The sequence below is a fragment of the Pholcus phalangioides genome, unplaced genomic scaffold (assembly GCF_987345545.1).
Source record: "Pholcus phalangioides strain wild (caught in Gottingen) unplaced genomic scaffold, Ppha-v1.0 ptg000011l_1, whole genome shotgun sequence".
In the NCBI taxonomy this organism is placed as follows: Eukaryota; Metazoa; Arthropoda; class Arachnida; order Araneae; family Pholcidae; genus Pholcus; species Pholcus phalangioides.
Window position 1 is genome coordinate 25538748 of NW_028301604.1, and position 25535 is coordinate 25564282.

Below are 25535 nucleotides of genomic sequence, written 5' to 3' on the forward strand. Positions count from 1 at the left end.
AGTTTTCGTCTCGATGAACTAAATTAGTTCATACGATTTGAATGGTATAAAAAATATAAAAACGATTTTAAATAAATTAAAAAAAAGACTTTTTGCTTTTCATCTCACATACTAAACTAAATATCACATAATCTCTGTAGTAGATGGATTACAGAAATAGAATAGCAATTCAATTATAATGCCACGACATGAGGGATGGCCCCTTGTTGTGGAAGTGAACAATAGAAAAGGATTTGGTCGCACAGGGCACGACGATATTTATCTTCGTCGAACAGGGCACGATTTTTCCTTGGTCGCACAGGGCACGTAACCGGCGTTATGACCCCCACACCACAAGGGTGCGGCTAACAAGACTCCGCCTTGGGGGCCTGAGATGATTCCTATCATTTTTTTGTTTCCTCAAAAGAAATTCACTATTGAGCGATCCGTGAAGAATCTGACTGAAGGGTCCTGTTGTAAGATATGGGGGGGGGGGCATGCCTGGCGTACTGGGGAAGAGGAAATGGGGTTTTTTGAAGTAAAAAACAAAAAAATGAAGCCCTCCCCCTCCGAGAAAATCCTGTGTGTATGCCTACGGTTAGGAGAGATGCGGAAAAGCATTTTTTATTTTATCTTCCAAGAAATTCGAGTTTATTTGTTCATAATTGCTCAATGCATTTCAGTATTCATATAATTTTTTCAATCTTTTTTCATTGTCAAAAAATTTAAAAAGTGAAGAAATATCGTGAAAATGCCAAAAAATGCCCTAAAACTCTGAAAAAGATGCCTCAACAGTGAAAAAAAGAACAGAAAATGCAAATATCATCAACATCCTGGTCGTATTTATCACTCTACCCAGGGACCGATAGTGCTATTAATTTGATAAGTAGAGTGGAAGTTCAGGCAAAAATGCTATAAATAATTTTTTTGCCTATTTTGAACTTTTTTTTTGTGAAAAATGTCTTTTTTGATTTTTTCCTGTCGTAAATGCCTATTTCTTGGTTTTTTTCTTTTATCCATGAATTTCAGAGGTCAAATTCTGTTTAGCTTAGATATTTTTAGTATCGATAAATTTTTAGTATCGGATATACTAAGATACTCTTAGTCAGTGCCGTCTTAAGGCATGGGCCCACCCGGGCACGGCCCGGGGGCCTCGAGAGAAAAGGGCACAAAAATGAGACGGCGGGGGACTCACAAAAATGAGATCCGGTTGAAATTTACGAGAATTCGCGTGGTAGGGCCTCAGATAGATGACTTGGCCCGGGGGCCCATGATGCTCTTAAGACGGCCCTGCTCTTAGTATTCATACCCGGCAGCCCCCCTTCCTCCTCACTACTAAATGAATGAATGAAAATACTTAACTACTTAATACTTAAACTACTTAACGAAAATACGTGTAAATGCCTGTACTTTCCATTAGAATTCTTCCATTTAAATGATTCATCCATATTCGCTATATCGTGTTACATATCTGCTATTTGATTATAAGGCCCTTCTCGAACGTGCAACTTCCATTGTGGCCCTTCCTGAGTGTAGCTCCGGCATAGAGAAATTTAACAGATGGTATCGCTGCGTATCAGACATGCATATCAATTGTGCTATTATTTTTAAAAAAAATTTCTCATCTCATACCCTCTTCCCTCCGTGTACCTCATTTTTTACGGTTTTAAATTATACTTTTTTCAAGTTAAAAACTGAGATATCACATGTGTACCTAACTGAAATGGTCCTGGGTAAAAATATCGACCCACATTTAATTGATTAAAATTGTTTTTTTCTTTTTAAAGGACATTTTGACATACAACACAAATCAATCAAAAAAAATTTTTTTTTTAATAGCCAGTTTTGGCTCGGGTAATGAATGATCATTTAAATAAAAAATCGACGTTTTTTTACCCCTAAAGCACGAATAAATCGAGCTATAAAGGGATTTTAATACTGAATAGAAGTTTGAGAGCTCACGTCTATAACATTTGTTATGAGTTATGAGTTTCAAATTTATTTATTTCCTCTTCCCCATTTTTCCTGAGAGATCCATGCAATCGATACTGAAAGAAGTGAATTGCTTTTACGTAAGTTCGGGGTTGTGTGTGGTTCGTAATGTGCGATCTGTCCAAGAAAATTGTTAGCTATGAACACACCCATGCTTTAATCGTCATTTGAACACACAGACTTGCAGAGCCAGAAACTAGCATGCTAAAGTTGGAGCCACACTCGTGTCCAGCCTGGCCCAATAATCATTCGTAAATACATGTATTTGCTTCCAATGTGTTTGTCTCCCCTTACGGCAATGAAGCACCAGCGGCATAGGCTGGCTACATACTGGCCCAACTTTCCTTGGCTAATATATTTTTTTAGAAACTTTTTCACGTATTCCCAAGGGATGAGCATGATCCATTCATGGAATTTGTTAGTGGTAGTAGACATCCATGCCCGAACCGGGATTCCAATTCAGACCTGCACAGTCGCAGGTTTTACCTTTCTTACCACTCGCCTGCCCTTGCTTCCAGAATAATCTCTACATTGTGACTGGTGTCGTTCTTCGGCCAATATGTGGCCAGACAAAATGCGGCCACGAAAAAGTGTGTTGTTGTTCTAGTGAACCAGGTCATTATCTCATAGAAGGGTTTGATCATTTTTGTCGCACCACGGTCATTTTCTGCACACGAGGGCTAATTAGACCGTGACCTACAACTTATTGCCGGTTCTGAACGGCAGACTTTTTTTTATACTCATCGAGAGGTTGGTGCACTAATCCCTCGATGGGGGACTCCCTGCTGTAGCAATGTTTTCTGCGGTCATGTCGCCGTTTCTGTGGTACCCCTGTGTCAGGAAAGTTTTCTGACAAGGACGAACCGGGTATCGAACTCGCGACACCTCTAAACATCCTTTGGTACTTTAGGCGAGTATCTATCGACCTGGGCTACCACACCCCATAGAAGGGTTTGCCGAAATATCTAGGAGATATTGCCATAGTCCCTCGGATTGAAAAAGTTACCTATTATAAGCGTTACCTATTATTATGCACATAAAGGTAACATATTAAATACACAAAATATTTAATATTAGATCAGTAGTTCTCAAATTTTGTCTTCCGTGGTTCCCTTGCCTTAGTAGACATGTATCTCTACCTCCCCGGAATAGTGAAACAAAAAACCACTTCATGGTATTGAATAGGCACACATTAATAAGAGCAGCTCATCGTGGTGCCCAGACAATGGTTGGCGGTGCCCCAAGGAGTCACGGCATACACTACTGTATTAGATCATTCGACTCCTTCATTGACTCATGCGGGGGACATGATTTCTCAACCGCGTTTCTCTACTCACGTTCTCACAAAATATGTTCACATTTCACAATAAAATAATGCATTTGCTAAAAAAAATGAAACGAGTTTCTAATGTACAGTACTTTCTAAATTTTTTAAAATAAAAATTTTCTTTTCAACTCCAAAAAACATTAGAATATTTTTAGCAATGTACAATTGAAATTTTTTTGGTGGTAGAATATTTTGAGAATTCATCACATTTCTGTTTCGTTCGGTAAGCTGACACGACGAGGAGAGTTCAGAGGGGTGTTGACAACATTAGCATAACCTTTCTCTAACAGACTCAATTCCATCGACTTCCGGTGGTTTCGATTTCTTCGCCAACTCGAAGACTGCATTCGGCTTGATTCTGATGTTGAACGACTTCCTAAAGAGTGACGACATAGATGCTCAACAATTGCTGCGCCAAATGCATCACCCAAAACGTTTATAGATGTACGAACACGATCACTAAATAAATATAAAAAAAACATTAGTGTCCAATGTTAGCAGCGAATGAAAAGAAAATGTTTGTTTCTCATCAAATGAAGTTGAATCCGTTATATATCAGCGCATATTTACAGGATGTCCACTCTTATCGTTGTCCAATGGCTAATTCTTGAGCCGTTGGTTTAAAGACAACTTGTCAATTAGAAAAAAAAAATGTTTCAAATGACGTCGCCCATCGTCTTAAATTCCATTCAAATAAAAAAAGTTAAAAAATTTAAATTTCTATACGATCCCTTCCTCTAACTTCTATGTTAGAAAGTGGCTGCCCTGTCTCTCCTGAGGTCAACAAAAATTTCCATCGTTTCTAAGTGCAATATTCGCTGATATATTTGGTTTAAAAACCAGAAAAAATGGGAAAGAACAGCATATAAACTAACGGACAACGCTCCTTTTCCTAATTTATTTGGAAGTTAGAAGACAGGGGAAATGTATAAAAATGTTTAATTTTGTAACTTTGTCATGAATATTTTTTTTCATTTGAACGCCATTTAAGATTATGGGTGTCATCATTTGAAACACTTTTTTCTAATTTAAAGTTGTCTCTAAAACCAACAGTTCAAGAAATAGTCATTAGACAGCGATAAGAGTGGACGTCCTGTATATCGACGGGGACAAGGCAGAAAGCTCTGAGAACCATAATTCACCCACGAGCCAAGCGTTGAAGACCCCTAGTATACAGGGTATATCCCGTGAAGACCACAACTCAACGTAATTAAAATAATCCCTCAGAATAGATAAAGTAAGTGGCCAAAGAACAAGACCTTACGACCCATAGTTTCCGACAAAAAAACTAGAGCTCCTAGGAAAAAAGATAGTACAGGCACCTTATGAAAATGAAGCAAAACTTACGATACAAAGGTTTTTAACAGCTGGCTGATGCGAAAATATATTTTAGAAAGAGAGCAAATTCAATCCCCCTGCGGAGAATCGAACCCACGTCCTTTCACTTTCCGGGCGAACGCCCTAGACCAATGTTTCTCAACCACCGGGCCCTGACATTAGTCGGGCCGGGCCGTGAGCTATTCACTGTTTCATTTTTCCTCATTTATTTCTCATTAGTCGTGTGTATGACCGAGTCTTCCACTCATGAAAAGGAATCAACCGGGACGTGGGTTTCCCAAGGTTGAGAACCACTGCCCTAGACTACAGAGGCAACAAGTTTCTCAATCTTTCTTTGGAGCTCGTATGCACTGAACGGGACCGTGCATGGACGGTTGGACCTAACTCACGCCAAAGCTCACAATTGCTGCCAAATCTCAGCAATTATGAGCTTTGATCGCTATCTGGTAGCATTGTGAGCAATAGTGAGCTTTGGCCTGAGTTAGGCCCGATCGTCCATGTACGGTCCCGTTCAGTGCACACGAGCTCCAAGGAAAGATTGAGAAATTCGTTGCCTCTGTAGTCTAGTGGCCTAGTTCCGGGCGTTCACCCGGAAAGTGAAAGGACGTGGTTCGATTCCCCGCAGGGGCAGTTGAATTTTCTTTCAAAAATATATCTTCGCATCAGACAGCTGTTAAAAATCTTTGTGTATGAATAGCGGAGAGTGACATCATTTCTTCCGAAAACTTATGTCATATCAGGATATGGAATTGGAACTAGTGCCCCACCAACACAGGTAACGCCTTCTACTCATCACCGAGCTGTGTATGCGCAAGACTGCTATAGTAGTCTTGCGCATACACGTCGCTCAGAGGCACCGATATGAAAAAAACATCGAGGGGCTGAAAGTTGCCAGTCATCCCGTATATACGGGCTTCAAACCTGTTTGGAAGACGTAACGATTTATTAATTCAGTTAGTTCTCGTTGTGTTTTCATTAATAAATATAATATAGTATATAATAACATCACATGTCTTCAATCAGTCTCAACTCGGATAAAATAATTGGCGACGGGATAAAGAAACGTCAAAAGAAACTTCAATTCCGGTAAGCTGCTTTTCTCTTTGTTATCGAACAAAGATGGATCCTGAACAATTAGACAAACTTTTTGTGCGCGTTTCAAACTTAACGTGAAATTATTCGAAACAATTTTTTTATCGACTCAGACACAGTTAAAGCGACCGGCCATGATTCAAACATTCGATACTTTCAATCCAAAGAAAGAATCTTTCATAATGTATATTCAACGCTTCAAAAATTTTCTTTATATGAAAAACATGTCATCCAACAAAGAATTGTGTGCTCAAATGCTTCTGAACTCTGTTAGGTGTCTCTAATTATAGTACTTTAACAGCATTGGCTTTGCCATGCCTACCGAACGAGCTCACATATGACGAACTGATCAAAACATTCGAAGTCCATCTGTGTCCAAAAAAGAACATAGTAGTGGCACAACATCAATTTTTCTCTACCAATCAGACTGAAAATCAAACAATCGCGGAATATGTAGCAACTCTGCAACGGGATATTATAAACTCCGAGTTTGTGTCACCTTGCCAATGCAAAACGTCTATAGCGGATGTATTCCTACGTACGCAGTTTGTTCGTGGAATTCGGGACAACTCGATACGTGAGCAACTTTTACAGTCCGGAATTCTTGAATTCAATGACATCTTGAAGAGAGCAATAACTCTTGAAGTATCAAAAATTGACTGTCGCGAACTTTTAAGGAAATCAACAAGTGCAATTTCTGATGAAGTCAACAAAGTTGTGAAATCCAGACCATGACTTGAGTAACTCGCGAAACACAGCTGTATCTTATCCAAGAAGCAAGAACCGTCAGAGCTCCAAATCTAGTTCCAAAATAGACTTTGTAAAATTGGGTATACAAAATCTTTGTATCCGTTGTGGTTGTGATAACCACATTGCAAATGATTGCAAAACGGATCCAAAATCTCTCAAGTGCAGTGCCTGCAAGAAAACGGAACACTTCAGAAAAGTATGTATTAAGACACTGCTAGATGAACAGAGTGAAAATCCATCAGAATTCAAATCAACCAATCATGTCTCCAACGCCGAAGCTTTTCGTAGTTATGGTGTGCAACAAATTATCGACATATTTCAACACCACGAACGACCGAGGGATGTCGACAAATATTTCATCACGATCAACATTGAAAGTCGAGAGGTAAGATTCGAAGTGGACTGGTGCAGAGGATTTAAATTTATTCCACGCGATGAGTTCCATAAGCTGAACATTCGAGCACAACTTCAAAACGCAACTGTCGCTTTTCGATCATACACTGGTAATGTGTTTCTGCCAGATAGGAAATTTGATGTGAATGTGGAGCACCAAGGGAAAACATCCCGCGAAGAACTATGTTTTACCAGAGGAATATGATGCATTATTAGGACGTGTGTGAATAAGGCACCTGAAAATAAGCCTAGAAGATATCCACTTAAAAGAAGCTGATTTGGGAACATTACAAGTTCAACAAACCAACTTCACGGATATCATTATTTCTAGATATCCAAAAAATTTTGAAGAAAAAGTTGGTTACATCCCAGATTTTAAAGTCTCATTGCAGCTACGTGAAAATTGCAAACCAGTTTTTCACAAGGAACGCGAAGTACTATCGTAAGTATGCTACTAAGTAATGCGTACTAAGTAAGTATGCCTTACGCTAAAAAATCAATCAAGGACTGGACACGCTTGAATCCCAAGGAATCATATCGAAAGTTGCAACAAGTGATTGGGGATCACCGTTGGTAGTCATTCTTAAACCTGATGAAAATGTACGACTCTGTGTAGACTACAAGATTGATGTCAACGAGCGTCTTGTCAGTGCCAACTATCCAATTCGTTGAATTGATGAGATCCTGAACAGTCCCTGAAACTCAAAATATTTCTGCCGGCTAGATTTGTTTAAAGCCGGTAGTATTCATGTTCCAGTAAATGAAGAGAGCAGTCAAATTCAAAATTTGTCTACTCATCGTGGAACCTACCACATGAATAGGCTATCTTTTGGCATCAAAACAGCACCTAGCGAATTCAACCGAATAATCGACCAAGTCCTTCAAGGGATACCCAAGACTCTCTCGTACTTCGACGATATCATTGTGCATGGTACCACACGAGAAGAATGTGCTGGGAACCTTGAACTGTGCCTCCAGAGATTATAAGAATATGATCTTCACCTGAATCAGAATAAGTGTGTTAATTTTTTCAAGAACTTATCGAATACCTAGGATATACTATAGAATTTAACAAAATTTCCAAAAGTCGTGAGAAAATTAGGGCAATTATGGAAATTCCACGTCCATCAAATGTGGAAGCATTACGCCGATTTTTCGGCATGGTCACATATTATTCAAGATTTCTATCAAATATTTCCTCTGTCACTTACCCCCTGGGACAACTCCTTAGAAAAGATTCAAAGTTCGATAGTCAGCAGCATGTGAAGTAGCCTTTATCAAGCTGAAAATGAAAATGTCAAGTGACCGAACTCTAACCATATGATCCAAACTTACCAGTTGTCCTGACGTGTAATGCTTGTCCTGTTGGTATCGCCGGAATCTTGGCACACATTATTGATGGTCAAGTCAAGAAAGACCTATTACATATGCCTCAAGATCTTTGACGAAAGCCGAACAAAACTATTCACAGCTCGATCGTGAAGCACTAGCCATCGTGTTTGCAGTTAATCATTTCTTCACCTATCTGTTCGGAAAACGTTTCAAATTAGTGACTGACAATCATCCTCTAACAAGGATTTTTCATCCGAGTTCAAAGACACTCCTATGACGTCTGGCCGTTCACTTCGATTTGCTAGTTTTCTTCAGCCGTTTGATTACGAAATTACGTTCAAGAAAGGAATTGAAAACACAGATGCGCCTATCCAGGGCTCCAGTTGTGCAGAAAGAGACATCTAGGGACATGGCTATCAACAACGAGATCAATCGTGTATGCGGTCAATTAATGAAATATCGACAGAAGTATTGAATGCCGACTCGATAAAAAAAGCAACTGACTCTGATTAAAATTTATCGAAAATCAAACAGGAAATTCAACAAGATCCTGAACTTTCTTATGAATATACCATAGAAGATGGAATCCTATTCAAAAAGGACAGAGTAGTAATGCCAAAAATACTACAGAAATCTGTTTTAAATGAACTACATCGAACACACATTGGCATCACAAAAATGAAACAACTTTCTCGAAGATACATTTATTGGAAAGGAATCGACAAAGATATTGAACGTTTATCCAGATCATGCAAACAGTGTATACAGATCAAGACAAATCCTTCGAAGGTGCAAGTCCATCCCTGGGACGAATCAAAGGGAAATTGGGACCGCGTCCACATCAATTACGCTGGGCCTATCCAGAACAATTTTTTAAATGGGCCGAGATCAAAATATGTCAAAATGCGCCTCCTACATTCTCAACCCTTGAAATGTTATCTGACATTTTCGCTATGCACGGGTATCCACGCACAATTGTTTCAGACAACGCAACAATTTTTGTCAGTGACCAGTTCAAATCTTGTTGTACTAAAAATGGAATCTTTCAGAAGCTTATTGCATCTGGACATCCTGCTACTAATGGCTTGGCTGAGCGAAATGTACAGACATTGAAAAATCGATTGAAAACAATGTCCAATGAGCCAAATTCAATACACGCGAAAATGAGATATAGTTTTTCGATATCGAGCCACTCCATTGTCAAATGGTAAAACTCCGGCTGAAATGTATTTGCAACGCAATATCCGTATTCAATTTCTTCGAAAAGCATCGAGGAAACACATTAAGAACACTGAACACACAATAAAGTCTAGACAATCAAGTGTGGGAGACAGAATACAAGCTCGATGTTATATCAACAATCGAACTGTATGGAAACTTGGTACTGTCATTCAAAAATTTCGAAAGCTTCACTATCAAGTGAAGTTGAATGATGGTTATTCTTTCAAAAGACAACATTGATCAACTGAGAAGAACAGAGGTTCCAATAAAAGTCAGTCTCCTTCTTACCAATTACCAAATTTAATGATAATGAGCATTCTGATGAACAGATTCAACAACAACCCAGATGGCAAGAGTTTTATTATCCAGGAATGTATCAGCAACAACCTGATAACTCCCAGAATTCACATATTCAACCGCAACCAAGAAATAGCCAGGATGTACCAGTCACAAACCAACTTGATAACCAACAACGCAGATCTCCATCATACCTGCAAAAGTAGGTCACAGATTAACTGTTCAATTAAGCGTGGGAGAACTGTTATATCTGGCAACAAGATATAAAAGCAGTAGTCAAGACCGTCCAGTTTACGTCCTGTATTAATCCCGGTCACATTGCCTGTTGCTGCGTTATGTCTTTGTCTATATTGTGTACATTATTTATTAATCCAGTTAGTTCTCGTTATGTTTTCATGAATAAATAATATATAACATCACATGTCTTCGGCCGGTGTTACACTATAAAAGTTCTTTGTCAAAGATAATTTATAAAATAAGTTTGACAAAAAAATTTGATAGTGTAATGAGCAACTTTGATAAAAAATGCTCTTTATCAAAGTTTCTTTTACCAAAGTCAGCCTCCTCATCCAATATTTGAAAAAAGATTGATGTTGATGCTTTCTATGCTGCAGTTTCAATTGCTCAAGTTTATATACTATGTACTTTGCGAGTTGATAAAGTAATTAAAAAATGAGTGGTAGGTATCAATTGGATATCCAAGTTTTTTTTTCGTCTCGATGAACTGAATTAGTTCAAACGATTTGAACAATATAAAAAAATATAAAAATGGTTTTAAATCAACTAAAGAAAAAATATTTTTTTTTACTTCCATCACATACACTGAAGTTAGTGGGAGCTACAAAGACTTTAATTCCCTACGTGAATATCAGATTTGAATTTCTCTAGCTGAATGAAAAAAACAGAAACAAACGCGTTTGGATGCTTATCGGTTGTAACGAATTTAATTCCGTCCAAATGAACCTGCAATACAATAATAAAATAATGTTGAAAATATCGTTATAACGAATGGACATATTTATATCTATGGGATATAAGGGGCCATCTTCAAGTAATACGTCACCAATCGTGAGGGGGTTCGCATTTGCTGACTTTTAATGACGAGGTGGAGGGGGGTGTTCAAATGATGATTGTGTGAGCAATAGAGGTAGGGAAATATGAAATTGGGTATATGTTGGGCTGGTATATATGGAATTTTGGTATATATATATTTGTTTGGTAGATATATGAAGTGATAAATACTGTACTTTCGGAAATCATATATGTAAATTGGAAGGCCTTTTATTCAGTGCCGTCTTACCACATGGGCCCACCAGGACACGGCCCGGGCCTCAAGAGAAAAGGGGACTCACAAAAATGGAATGTGGTTGAATTTCCGAGAATTGACCACGTAGGGCCTCAGAAAAATCATTTGGCCCGGGGGCCCATGATGCTCGCAAGACGGCCCTGCTTATACTTCTGGTAGTTTTGCAATCAGGTAGTGGGGCACCAGAACATCACTCGGCACGGGGGCCTGCCTCACGATGCTCTTAAGTTTTACAGACATGGGTTATAGCTAGGACGGGGCAGGGTCATGGAGTCCGCAAATTTTAGGGGGGCGGGGTTATTTCCAAGGTTTCCTTTGGGAAGCCACACACTGGTGGATCGATTTTTGTTTCAATAGATTAAGTTCCATAAAATCAAAAGTTGTATTTCAAAAAAAAGCCCGAATATCTCTGAAGTACTACCGTACTATTGCGAAAATCGGCTTCAGGTGTGTTCTGTCAACGTTATAGCTAGATAGCTATCTGTAGCTTTAGATATAACGCTGGTTCTGTTCATTCCCAGAACCATTCGAAGAAGGATCGACATAACTACAGGTTTGTGTCAGAGGTCCTCAGTCTTTGTAAACAATGCACCACAGTGGTCATCGGCTGAAGTTGATTTTCAACTTCGAGCCGTGAATGTGAGTCGAGCTCACATTAAAAGTCTCGCCACTGAGAGCAACAGGCCTACAACGGTTCAAATATTCAGTCTCACTACGGTTCACTCATAATTTAAAATATTGATGTCAGCACTGCAATATCAGGCACAACACCTTATACGCACTGAGACTGCAAGGCACACACTCACAATCCCGGCACAACTCATTCGGTAGCAAATTCCCCCATGGCGATAGACCGGAGTTGTTCTCGGTTTGAAAGAAAGTCTTTGTAAACGTCAGAACTATTGAAATATCGGTGACAGTTCAACGGACCACTTACATCCGTGATTTTTAAAATTTTTGCCTTCCATTTCACCGCAGAATACTTCAAGTAGCACTTCAAAGCACTGAACAAATCAATATAGACAGCTCGCTTCTGGTAAAGGTTTGTGACTACCCTAGAAGCTGCGACTAAAATTTTGAGCAACATTGACTTGCAGTAAACGGGTATTAATTCAAACCCCCTACGTGAATATCTTTAAGGTTTGTCACGTACATAAATAATTTTAATTTTCTTAAATTTTCAAGTCTGTACGAGGAACAGGTGGTCCTCGTACAGACCCATCGCGAATAGGTCGAGTAGTTTTTCTCATTAAACTCGAATAATTATGGTGTATCGGTTTTCACGAATATCGGAAATGTCGAATGTTTTCACGACTTGGTTATATTCGATCTCGACTGTTTATGCATGACATTACTGGATTTGTTGGTTCATATTGATGATACATTTATTTCATTACCATCCGAGATGGTTGAAAGCGAGCCAATACATAACGTGAGGTGTAAAATCTTTTATCCAACATTGCTTCATCACCAATGTTTGATAAAAGAGTTGTGCTGATGCACTTCCATCCTGCACTGTGACGTATTAACTCTTCAAAAACCTGTTCTTTCTCCTTCTCTCTCTAAGGAGAAAAAAAAAAAAGATTCTCTTTTCCGCGCGGTGTGTATATCTTGGATTGAACAAAAACTTGTGTTTTCAACATTAAATGTGATAGAAAATCGGGAACGTTACTAGGCTGGGACAACTGGGGCACTGTGTCTCAGGGCTCCGAGCTAAATACAGCCCACAAATATTTACACTAACCAGGGGTCTGTTCATCCAAAATTCGGGTCCGTTTTCCGGACCCTTCACAAAAATCCGGATCAGAAAAACGAACCCTTCACGAAATAAAAAAAATAATGAATCCATAAATTTGAAATTTCATTTCATTTGCGATAGATCAACTAGATTATTTCGCTTCCTACAAAATTACTCATTTCTCGCAAAATTAATGACACATTTCACAAAAATAAAGAAAATTTTCACAAACAGGATCCTGCAATAAAGTCTGAGTAGACCCCTGCTTACCCCAAGTAGAAGTCGGCCCCGTGAAGGCACAATAAGGCCTTATAGGAAAATGAGTTTTATGTCACCCGCACCTCACTTGCCCAGTTCATGGCTTTACTGCTGCTCCCCAGAATAGTTAAGCAGTACCGTCTTAAGACATGGGCCCACCTGGGCACGGCCCGGGGGCCTCAAGAGAAAAGGGGGCCTCACAAATGGGATCTGGTTGAGATTTTCGAAAATTTGCCTAGTAGGGCCTCAGAAAAATCATTTGGCCCGGGGCCCATGATGCTCTTAAGACGGCCCTGTAGTTAATTGGTGTTTTCAATTATAAAAGCACCAATTCAAAGCAAAAAGAGACACACAAATCAATATCTTCATCTCACCGGGACGCACCTAGAAGCCACGGCGCCCACTTTGAAAAACCCTATCATATCACATCACTGGATTTGATGGTTCAAATTAATGATACATTTATTTAATTATCATCTGAGGTTGTGGAGATTAAATTAATCTATTATATCATGAGAGTGGCCAACTTCTTTCTATTCGAGGGCCAATATAATGTTCAGTTGCTACATCCATTCTGATGTATATGCCACGGTCCATGGTAAAAGCTCGGAGACAAGGTGAGATGGTAAAAGTCCGAAAAATGATACGAACGTTTTTATTTGGGGCTCATTACCAAGTCAAAGCCCGTTTTTATTCAGTCAATAAACCATCATTAATTTATTAGTTCTTGACGCTTATTAATTACTCAATAAATATCGTAATTGAACAGTATAAAATTAAATTAATTAGGAATTAATGTGTTGATTAATTATTTATTTATTTTATTTATTCTCAATAGTAAAAACCCGTTTTGAAGAATAAAAAAACGATAATGAAGTTATTAATTTTCCTAAATGCTGCCACTTATCCAGGTTTAGGTTTGATGCAACGCGAGGAGAGGCAGATCAGTGGGCGAAGCGCACTCAGCACCCCTGTGCGTCAGCGCGAGAAGCGAGCCATCTCATAACGAAATAAGTTTTACTTAAATACTTATTACTATTAATTCAATTAATAAGTGTTATTCGCACTAGTAATTACATAACTATTGAACAATTATTAATTAATCAAGACGGGTGGGGCACTATTAAATTAATGATGTTCATTTATTAATGATATTCATTTATTAAATGAATAATTCATTTAAAACGGGCTTTAACTGGTAGGAGTAAATTAATTATGAGAATCAATTACTTAAATAGTGTCAAAACCTCATCATGGTGGTTATTTCGTTTAATTCATTATTTGCTTATAATTGTTAAATTATTATTCATAAACTAATAAGCATCAGAAACTAATAAGTTCATGGTGGTTAATTGATTCATTTAAAACGGACTTTGACTTGCGGTAAAAATCCGAAAATGAAAACGTTTACAAGCGTTTTTTGGACTTTCACCGACTCACCTTGATAAAATCCGAGTCTCTGGGATTTTACAGTGACATATGAGCCGCAATAAGTAATATGATGAAACATGGACAATTTTTAGTCGCTAAACATTCATTCTGGGCGTTGTGCGTGTATTCCTCAACTTCTTCATAAACTGACATATTCATTATTCATTAAGTTGCGTTCCTAGATAGATGTAATGCATCAAAATAATTAGCTTCTTCCTCAAATTATTTCATCCAATACAATCATCCACACAGTGGCGTCGGAGCAGGGGTGCTCAAGAATCCACAGTAATTTGTGGCATGAATCCGAGCACTCCCAGAATTGATCCAGAAATTAAAATTTTTCAGATATAAGATGATCACCCACAGTTTAGAAACACTTCCGACGCCCCTGCATCCACATAAGCTTCATGTTTTTAAAACCGAAGCCATTACAGAGGTTGCAAATGATAAATTTCCCCCCATAGTAAATGGTAAAAAAAAATTTCATTATCCATAACTACTACCAGCAACAGCACAACACTAACGAAGACTGACAAACTGACGAAAACTTTTGCAAAAACAATTTTATATGAATCTTTTATAGTGTAATGTGGTCCATTTCCTTTATAAAATAAATTTAAATATAAAATTTATAAAAGATTTTTGTTAAATTTTATAAAAGATTTTTGTCAAATTTTATAAAAGATTTTTGCCAAATTTTATAAAATAAATTTTATCAAACTTTTATAGTGTAGTACCGGCCTTCAATCAGTCTCACCTCGGATAAAATAATTATTTTCAAATCATATTAAGTATTTATTATTTGTATAACATAGTCATTTAAACATTACATGCACTTAACGTGTATATTTCCAATAGGAATTTTTTATATTGAAAAGCAATATTTGAAGTTTTTGACGTGATAGACCATGATTTAAATCGTCACAAACTTCCGTGCGTCAAAAACCTGCCAACCCTGCTTAAACAGTTAAGCCGGGTTTTCCTAGGAAAAAGTTTTCTACGGTGCGTGCAGCGTGAAATCGCTGATTGGTTAAAAACCTGAAATTCACGTTTTTTAACCAATCAGCGTTTTCACGCTGCACACGGTGCAGGTAACCTGCTCCTAGGAAAACCCGGTTTTAACCAAAAAGTTGAAATGTTTTCTTGTGTCGAACATGCCTGTTTCTCTCTCTCTCTCTCTCTCTCTCATGCACGCACGCGCGCGCGCACACACACACACACACACACACACATTGTTATTTTTGTACATTTTTAGATCCAGGAAATTGATCTGTTCTTCCTTTGTGATTTCCTTCAGAGAAAGCTCTTCAGGGTAGATGTTGGAGTAGACGCTGTTTAAATCGTTGTTGTTGAAGATAATTGGATCATCAATGTGGCGAAAGCCAATGAAGTTGAATTGCAGTTTGGATTTTCGTTCGAAGAAGTGGAGAAGAAGGTTGGCACTTAAATAACAGGTCCCCGTTGGTGTGTGTGAATAGCAATAAATGTGTGTGTGTGTGGGAAACAGGCGTATAGGACAAAAGAAAAGACTTCAACTTTTTTGTTAACAGTTTCAGCCACTGTCACTCAAATATCACCATTAAAATATTCAGAAACTCATTTAACAAAATGGAGATTCACATATGCTATATGTAATAATGAGCAGGAATTCACACACACACACTAAAGCATTTCTCGGTCTTGAGCTGCATCTGGCTTCAGCGGTGTATAGGCAAATCAGCATGGTGCATTTCCGTACACGGAGGGAGTTTGGTGACATTTAAGCACACCCAAGTTTTTTCTCTTTCTTAAATTTTCTTTTTTTTTTCTTTGTACCTCCCTACTTTACTTCCTTAAAAAGATAGTTGTAGGGCTGTATATCCACATTACCTTGTTAAAGTTAAACTATTTTTTTTTATCACTAAAATGTCGAATGCTTTTGGAATATTTCATTCCACATTATTTTTTACCGATAAATGCCACGGGGAAAGTGGTAAGTCAGTGATTATGCCTAGGTAAATTTGATGAATTTTGATGTGTTTATCACTTTCACCGGCGATTATCCACAATTACTAATTGAAGTCGGTAAATTTTAAAAATATTAAAGAAAATTTCACCTGTGTTCTCTCTCTTCATTTAATCAGCTTATTAGTTTGGGATGAGTCCACGACACGCATTTTCACATAAAAACTTAATTAAAATAAGTGTTGGAAGATTTTCTTCACACATATCATTATATTCAAACAAATCTAGCATTACGATCGATTGTTTTAATGAAGAATCAATTTCATGCAGTACACTGCCTAGAAAAAAAATTTAACAAATTTTACTGCACCTACTACGCAAGCTTCAGAAGGAAGCGTTATGATATGGAGAGTTTTCAAATAGGGTAAAAATAAAGTGAATATTTCAGCATACATATAATGATGTATTCACCTATGAAAGTATATTTTCTTCCTTGAAGACGAAAATGTGAGAAATTAATATTACACTGATTAAATATACAGGGTGATTATAAAAAAACTATCCCGACATATGGGCCCCCTAACTATCATACCATTCACAGAAACTGAATGAAATTTTGGCATAAGGTATTTTGATGTATGCGCTCAAGAATGATATGGGAAACAACAGTATCACTCTAACAGTTACGGTTATAGTGAGAAAATTTCGAAAATATCAAGTGGCAACACCAAGTTTTTTGTATTGGAATGTGATCTCCATTGTGAAAAACCCTAAATAGCGTTCGAACGGCAACTGTAGCATGAAAATCACCGGCGGTAGATAGGCTAAAAGTGAGGACAACCAATAAGGACAGAGAAGCAGCATAAAATAAAGCATTTTATTGTGTTTCACAAATTTTCCTTGTGGAGGACTAATCAGGCTGGGATCTCAGCCGAAGAAACGGTGTGACGAATGAAACGAACATTAATGCTCTGGTGCACGGCAAAGTCCTTTTTACTTTTTCCTTGCCTAGCTCCGGGGATTTTCGTGCTACAGGTGCCATTCCAACGCTATTTAGTGTTTTTCAGTATGGAGATCGCATTCCAATACAAAAAACTTGGTGTTGCCATTTGATATTTTCGAAATTTTCTCACTGTAACCGTAACTGTTAGAGTGACACTGTTGTTTTCCATATCATTCTTGAGCGCATACATCAAAATACCTTATGCCAAAATTTCATTCAGTTTCTGTGAATGGTATGATAGTTAGGGGCCCATATGTCGGGATAGTTTTTTTATAATCACCCCGTACATTAATTAACTAATGTGAAGTGAACAAAACGCAAGTACTAACCACTATTACCAATCATAGTCATTAACAAATTGTTCCACATATATATTAATTTAAGTAGAAGTCACCCGACGTCGAACGGGCGGGCACTCGACTGTACTTACAGCAACCAGTCGACTGTAACAATCATCGATATATCTTCTGTAGGCAGACCTACTGCAGTGAGCACGAGAACCATGGTAACAAGTCCTGCACTGGGTACGCTTGCTGCTCCTATGCTAGCAGCTGTTGCTGTCAGACTGTAAATACACGATTAAAACGATGAATGATATAGTCATAAACAAATTAATTGAATAAAATTAAAAAAAAAATTCTATTTAGCCAAAAAGTCTAAAAATATACCTAACAGCAACAACTTGTCCAGCAGAGAGCTCAATGCCGTTCATTTGAGCAATGAAAATAGCAGCAACGGCTTCATAAAGTGCAGTGCCGTCCATGTTGACTGTAGCACCAACTGGCAAGACGAAACGAGTTATTCTTTTATCTAGTCCATTATTTTCTTCTAAACAACTGAATGTCACCGGCAATGTCGCGGCACTGTTAATTTAAAGCACAGAAGGAAATTAAAAATCCATCATATTATAGCATGTAAGGTGGAACAGTATCAAAAATATCACTGATAACCTCCACAGAAAATGCAAGGGTAGATAGTTACGGAGACATGCCACTAGAAGCTATGACCAGATATTTAACTTTCTTTATGGAATATCTCCAAGATAAAATGAGACTAAAGTTCCAGAGAGCCTGTTTCTGTGCTTCTCTTTCATCCTTGTATTTTTGTTGCGGACAGTCAAAAAATTTTCCGACCAGATTCTTCATCAAAGCAATTAGAAATCGGGCTGAAACAACCAGAATTAATTTTAGTCCTTACTTGGATGACCACACGTCCCTTATTTCAAGCCTTTTTTTTACATGTTAACTGGTGGGGATTTTGCCCTACTAGCCTTTCTATTTGCTCCACCAGTGAAGATAAAAAATGACCACTGGTAGGGATTTTGCCCTACACATTACTCTCATGCATGACAGATTTATTGGATAAGTCACTATCTGGTGGCAGTGTCAGCAATGTGAGCTTTAGCCTGAATTAGGTCTGGCTGTCTGTGTACGGCCCCGTTCAGCGCACACGACCTCTAAGAAAAGAGGATGCGTTGGCTTTCTAGTTTAATGGTATAGGACACTCACCCAGCAAATGAGAGGACGTAGGTTCAATTCCCCGCAAGCCTAATTTTTTTCTTTGGATTAATCTTCGCATCAGCCAGCTGTCGAAACCTTCGAAGCAAAGGCTGAAACACACTACGCTGACGTGACGTGTTACCACACGTTAATGCGTGTGACATAAACTTTCACCAATGAGTCTTATATAGGTATGTTCACACTGTGCTGACGTGACGTGGTAAAGTCTGTGATGATGTAATCTGACGTAACACGCAAAAATCGGTGCACAATATTGTGACGTGACGTGGGACCACGTAGAAATGCGTGCTATATACACTCATGTCCATAAATTAAGGATAATTCAGAATCACACGGAAATCGAAATCTAAAGTGAAAATTTCACCTGTAGAATTATCACACACATCTGCAAGAATGATAAGCAAATTTCAAGAAGCCACCAGATGATGCCGATAGTACGTCACAATGATGTGAGTGTGAGGGGGGGGGGGTATATAAGGAATGGTGGCAAAGAAGTAAAATTGTTCACAAGGTAGTAGTGAGTAGGCGCTCAGTGCCATAAGCGAATAGTTATGACACAGAAGACGCATGTGGATGATTTTTTACGTGGTAGAATTATCGGCTGCCTGGAATGTCGGCGTACTCAGATGGAAGTATCCGAGGAACTTGGAATTGCCCAAAGTGTCATCTCTAGGCTTTGACAACGATTCCAAGATAACGGAAATGTCAGTAGACGTTACAATACAGGTCGCCCCCGAGTTACAACGCCGAATGAAGACTGGTATTTGACAGTAACTGCCAAAAGAAGCAGACGGAGCACATCCGACCTGTCTCGTCAGCTATCTGCAGCCACAGGTACCACAGTTTCGAGACAAACCGTGTACAGACGTTTGGGAGATATTGGTCTATATGCTCGCAGGCCTGTCAGATGTGTTCCGCTCACGGCAACTCACTGTCGGCAGCGATTAGCCTGGAGTAGAGAACATGCAATGTGGGCATCGTTACAGTGGGCTTGTGTGATGTTTTCCGACGAGTCCAGGTTTAGCTTGCAGTCTGATTCACGTCGGACTTTCATATGGAGAACGCCAGGTACCAGTTACCACCAAGACAACATCATTGAACGACACCGTTACGGTGGTGCAGCATTGCTCGTTTGGGGTGGAATTATACTGGGTTCCAGAACAGATCTGCATGTTCAAACCAGAATCACGAAAGCCCAAATTTATCGGGGCATCATTCCGGAACAACATGTACGTTTGTTTAGGGGTGCCATGGGCGCAGAATTTGTGTTTATGGATGACAACGCCCGTCCTCACCGAGCAAACATCGTAAACGAATGCCTTGAATCTGAGAATATAACCCGTATGGAATGGCCAGCATTCTCACCTGACTTGAATCCGATAGAGCATGTGTGGGACATGCTTGGCCGACGAGTTGCAGCCCGTCAATCACCTCCTACATGTATACCGGAACTTCGGAGAGCATTGCTTGCTGAGTGGAGTGATCTTCCCCAACATCAGATCGATAATTTGATACTCAGCATGCCTAGGCGTTGTACGGACTGTATTTCATCGCATGGGAGACATACAATGTATTAACCATCATACCAACCATGTAATAGTAAGTTTTTGTAAAGGAGATATTTTTTACAATTGCTCCAGGGAGCAAAAATCGTAGTTTTTATGAATGGTATCATACATACACCATCGTTTTTGTTCTTTATCTTTTGTTTAATAAATGGGCTTTATGAATAAGTAACGTTTGTTTTGTTTCTGAACCTTCATTTGCCGGAGCTGGCATTATCCTTAATTTATGGACATGAGTGTAAATTACACCTATGAGTCTTCTGTAGGTACGTTTACACTGTGCTGACGTGACGTGGGAATGTGTCGGATTATGAAATCCGACGTAACACGCGTTATTGCGTGTCAAAAACAAATCAAACCTTTCAGATTTTCGTCAATGGCATGTGAAAACGCCATATTTGTTTTTCTCGTTCTTTTTGCTTCGTTCGTGTTTTGATCAAATTTGTTTTTTGTTCGTGTTTTTATTCATTTGGTTTTTTTCGTGTTTTTATTCATTTGGTTTTTTTCGTGTTTTTATTCATTTGGTTTTTTTCATGTTTTTATTCATTTGGTTTTTTTCGTGTTTTTATTCATTTGGTTTTTTTCGTGTTCATTTGGGTTTTTTCGTGTTCATTTGGGTTTTTTCGTGTTTTCATGTATTTTTTTTTTGTTCGCGTTTCGACGATGAAAGAGGAACTTATCGAACATAGTCTCTGTTGTATGACCCTGCCAACGGGTCTGGGTCATAATCCCGACGCGAATTTAAAAATTTAATTTCGCCGTATAAGTCGCAGTTCGCGCTTTCTGTAGGGATTTGGATTTCTCGCGGCGTGGGGCGTCGACAAGAATAATAAATTGCATCAAATACATTCTATTTATTTGATCGCAATTTATTATTCTTATCGGCACCCCAACGCCCCTCGCCGAAATGCAAATCACGACAGAAAGCGTGAGAGAGAAGTGCGGCTTATACGCTGAAATTAAATTTTTCAATTTGACCCTGTCGGGATTATGAACAGGACCACACCTATCAACACCACCGTCTATAGTAGAAAGCCTCCGTGCGAAGCTCATGACGTCACTGAAGTCTTCCGTTTCACCTTGAGTAATTGGATGTGCTGCAAAATAGGTAAAGATTTCGCAAACATCGTCCTGCTATATCCAATGGCTACAGGTGAAATGGACGACTTCAGTGAAGTCAAAGCTTCGCGCGGAGGCTTTCTGCTATAGAAAGTGTTGGTTTCTTGCCCCCTCAGACAGCTGTCCACCTGCATTTATGACAACCAGAGTCGCCCTTAAGGGTGTGGGACAAGTGCAGTCTCATCGGGTCCTGCGTTTTGGGGATCCGCTTTTACGGTAGCAATAGTTTCTTTCGTAAATTCTGGAAACCTGCATTTTCATTTAGAAAGAAATAATTCTGAATTTCCACAATATCTGGAATTATTTTTTTAATACTTTCTGAATTTTCATCAATTCTGGAATTACAATGAAACCTCGATTTAACGATATTCTGCGGACCTGGGAAAAATATGGCTGTACAGGGATTACACTGGTAAACAAGGTTTTTGTTTCTTGGACGCTGAGTACTGTTTCTTACGTATTTTTCTATGCTGATTCTAAATCCGTCGTCAGAAATCGTCCATCAGGCACCAGTTTTCCGCAATTGCATTTTCCATCGTTGCGGGTTAGCCTAACCAGCCTTAATACTCTACACTTGGAAGATCAACATTTTTAGCCTAATAATGGGTATTATGAATATTAAAACTTACCTCATCTGACTAAATATTGTGGAATAGTACATCAAAATTTTTTCGAGATACCTCTGATCATGTGCTAGCCATGGGGACAAGGGAATAACGAGTCCTTTCACTCTTTCTAGGGAATTCCTGACCAAACTGTCCAAGCTTTGCCCCGTGACCAATTTGAGCACCTTTTTTCGAAGGAAGATGACTTAGTCTATTGCAATGATGTTGACGTTCTATACATTGCATTGGGGCATCAATATAACCCCCTAGAGTGGAGGCTATTCATAGATTCCTCTAAAACCAGCTTGCAAAAAAGCAGTACTTTTGCACAATGGTAACGAAAACCCTTCCATTCCTAAAGCTTACAGGGCCCACATGAAGGAGACATATGAAAACATGAAAGTTTTATTACGGATGGTTCAGTATGAAAGACATGCCTGGCACTTTTGCGGAGATTTGAAAGTCATTGCCCTTGTACTCGGTCTTCAACTAGGATGTACCAAATTTTGCTGTTTCTTGTGCTTGTGGGACAGTAGAGATAGACAAAACCATTATGTAAAAAAGCGATAGCACCAAGAAGACAGCTCGTTCCGGGAACCAAAGATGTCGTCAGTCAGCCCCTGGTAGATATCCAGAAAGTCTACCTGCCACCTCTACACATTAAACTGGGATTGATGAAAAATTTTTTTAAAGGAATGAGTTTTTTTTTTTGAAACAGTGACGGGGTATTAGCTTTCTAAAAAACAAATTTCCACGGGTCAGTGACACTAAAATCAAGGAAGACATATTCGTTGGCCCTCAAATTCGAGAATTAATGAACGATGCTGAGTTCGATGACACCCTAAATGAGCAAGAAACACCAGTATGGGAGTCATTCAAGAAAGTAGTCCAGAACTTTCTTGCAAATAACAAGACGGACAAATATAAGGACCTTGTGGAGGAATTACTTCAGAACTATAAAGCTCTTGGTTGCAATATGTCACTGAAGATACATTTCCTTCATTCACATTTGGATTTTTTCTCAGAAAACCTAGGTGATGTCAGCAAGGTGAGCGATTCCACCAGGACATATCCATCATGTAATCGCATTATCAAGGCAAGTGGTGCCCAAACATACCGGCCGATTGCTGTTGGACATTGAAAAGAGATATTCTTGCTGCAAAATACGGAAGAAAATCATGTAAAAATACCTTTTGAACGGCCATTAATATTAGAATTTAAGCTATTTTAAGTTGTAAGCAAATGCGGAAAATATACGTTTTTCAAAATTTTAAACGTGTGTTACTCAAAAACTATGCCTGACACAAATTCTAAAAGCAGATTTGGAATCAGTGGGGAAAATACTATAAGAATGACCCTATTTGATCAAAGAAACACGAAAAAAGTGAAATTTTGTTTACCAGTGTTATTAAAATATCGAGAGGCAACAGTGTAACATTCGAATATAGGCATTTCTGAGCAAGACTTGAAAAAATATCGTTGTAAAGGGATTTATCGTTGTATCGAGCAACGCTGTAGCGAGGTTTCACTATATTTCTAGTATTCTATATTTTCACCAATTCTGAAAAAAAAATTTCTCCTTGCATTTATTTCGAATTTTCATGATTTCCATTTTTTGAATTTTCGATTCCTCTCTTTCACAGAAGAAAAAAAAGCGGGGCTGAGGGGCAAAGATATTATTTTCGCGACGGACCCCATGCATGACAAAGGCAGCCCTTTATAGGATGCATGCACATTCTTATCGAACACTTTACTGCAACAATTAATGCAGTCATTTCTTTCTCTTTCTCATCAAGGTCATCCAAAAACACGTATCAGTTTGTACGTCACAGAATTTCCACGAATAAGATTTCACAAATTCGTCATCATGCCTTGTGCATCTTCAAAAACATCAGACCAATGTACACACCATATAATGTCTGATATGATCCCGTGCTATCTGACGTGGAGTAGTTACACGCCACGTCAGTGTAGCGTGTTTCCACCTTATTAATAGTGTGGAGAATGCTATCACACATACGCACCTTCGGATAAGGCCCCTTTCACGGACAAGTTTTAACAATTGGAATATACTGAGCATTTCAAGACGAGCTGAAATTTTCCCGCACCTACGAAATGTTCATGTGGGTCCGGACGTCGTCCGCATGTGTCAAAACCTAAGTGCGGGTTCCGCATCCGCACATAGAATTTTGACGATTGGGTTATTTGAAGCTATTCACACGATGCGGAGCCAATTCGTCCGCATCTTTGCCTACTTTTTAAAGATGATTTTGCATGGAATTTTTTCAATTATTTGCCATAAATACCCTTAAAAACATCATATGAAGGTCCCTGTTCATCAATAGAATGTACCCACACACGTCTATCCCCCCCCCCCGTTTCCTTCTGAGATGGAGATATAGCAACTTTAACTGCCTTTTTTGTCCATACTTTACAATTTTATACAATAAAACTTGTCAACAACGGCCACTGACGGGACTAAAATTATAAGCCGTTCTGTTCATTACGAGCATTTAATTGGCTACACACTTTAATATAACTTTTAAATTTAATTAAAAAATTTTAATTTTTTTCTTTTTAAATATTTAAATTTAAAAAATATAAATATTTGAAAAATATTATTTTAAATATATATATATATATATATACATTTTTTTAATTTTTTTAATCTTTTTAAGTTTTTTAAACTTAAAAAAAATACTTTTATTAAACAACGTTATCCACTTATGGCGTTCACTTAGGGTCGGATTAAGGCGTTTGAAGGCCCCAAGCACTTGAATAATTTTGATGCCCCCCCCCCCGAAATCTACAAGTATTGGTTTATTTCCTACTTATCCAACAGAATGTTGTATGTTTCCTATAAATCCAATTTAAGCCAAGGTTTTGTTGCTAGTTCTGGTGTCCCTCGGGGATCTGTGCTAGGCCCGTTGTTATTTATCATTTTTATCAATGATCTATCCGCACTTTTCAAAAATTGTCTACTCTTTGCTGATGATTTGAAGATTTTTAAAAGTATTGATTGTATTGATGTATGTTATAACCTTTAAAATGAGTTGTCTTTACTTCACGAATGGTGTTTACTTAATAGACTTAATCTTAATATTGATAAATGTTTTGTTCTTTCATTCACTCACAAAAAGAATCCAATCTTTTTTACGTATAACATTAATAATAGCCAATTGCTTAGAAGAACCTCTGCGACCTATTTGGGAGTTATTTATAGTACCAATTTTAACTTTGCTGATCACATTAAAAATCTTTGATCTGTGTCATATAAAAAACTTGGTTTGCTTAAAAGAATGTCGAGAGATTTCAAGGATAGTAA

General features: G+C 38.3%; 1 protein-coding gene across 1 annotated transcript in view; it reads right to left on the bottom strand.

Annotated features, from left to right (window-relative positions):
* Positions 1-3389: 3389 nt before the first annotated feature.
* Positions 3390-25535, bottom strand: part of LOC149080270 (excitatory amino acid transporter-like) — a 73147-nt gene continuing 51001 nt past the window's right edge. The window contains exons 7-9 of the mRNA XM_089239392.1: positions 18070-18264; positions 17832-17966; positions 3390-3757 (exon numbers count right to left, since the gene is read on the bottom strand). Coding sequence (XP_089095518.1) covers positions 3502-3757; positions 17832-17966; positions 18070-18264 — 586 coding nt within the window. The 3' untranslated portion in view covers positions 3390-3501. The remainder of the gene's footprint in view (positions 3758-17831; positions 17967-18069; positions 18265-25535) is intronic.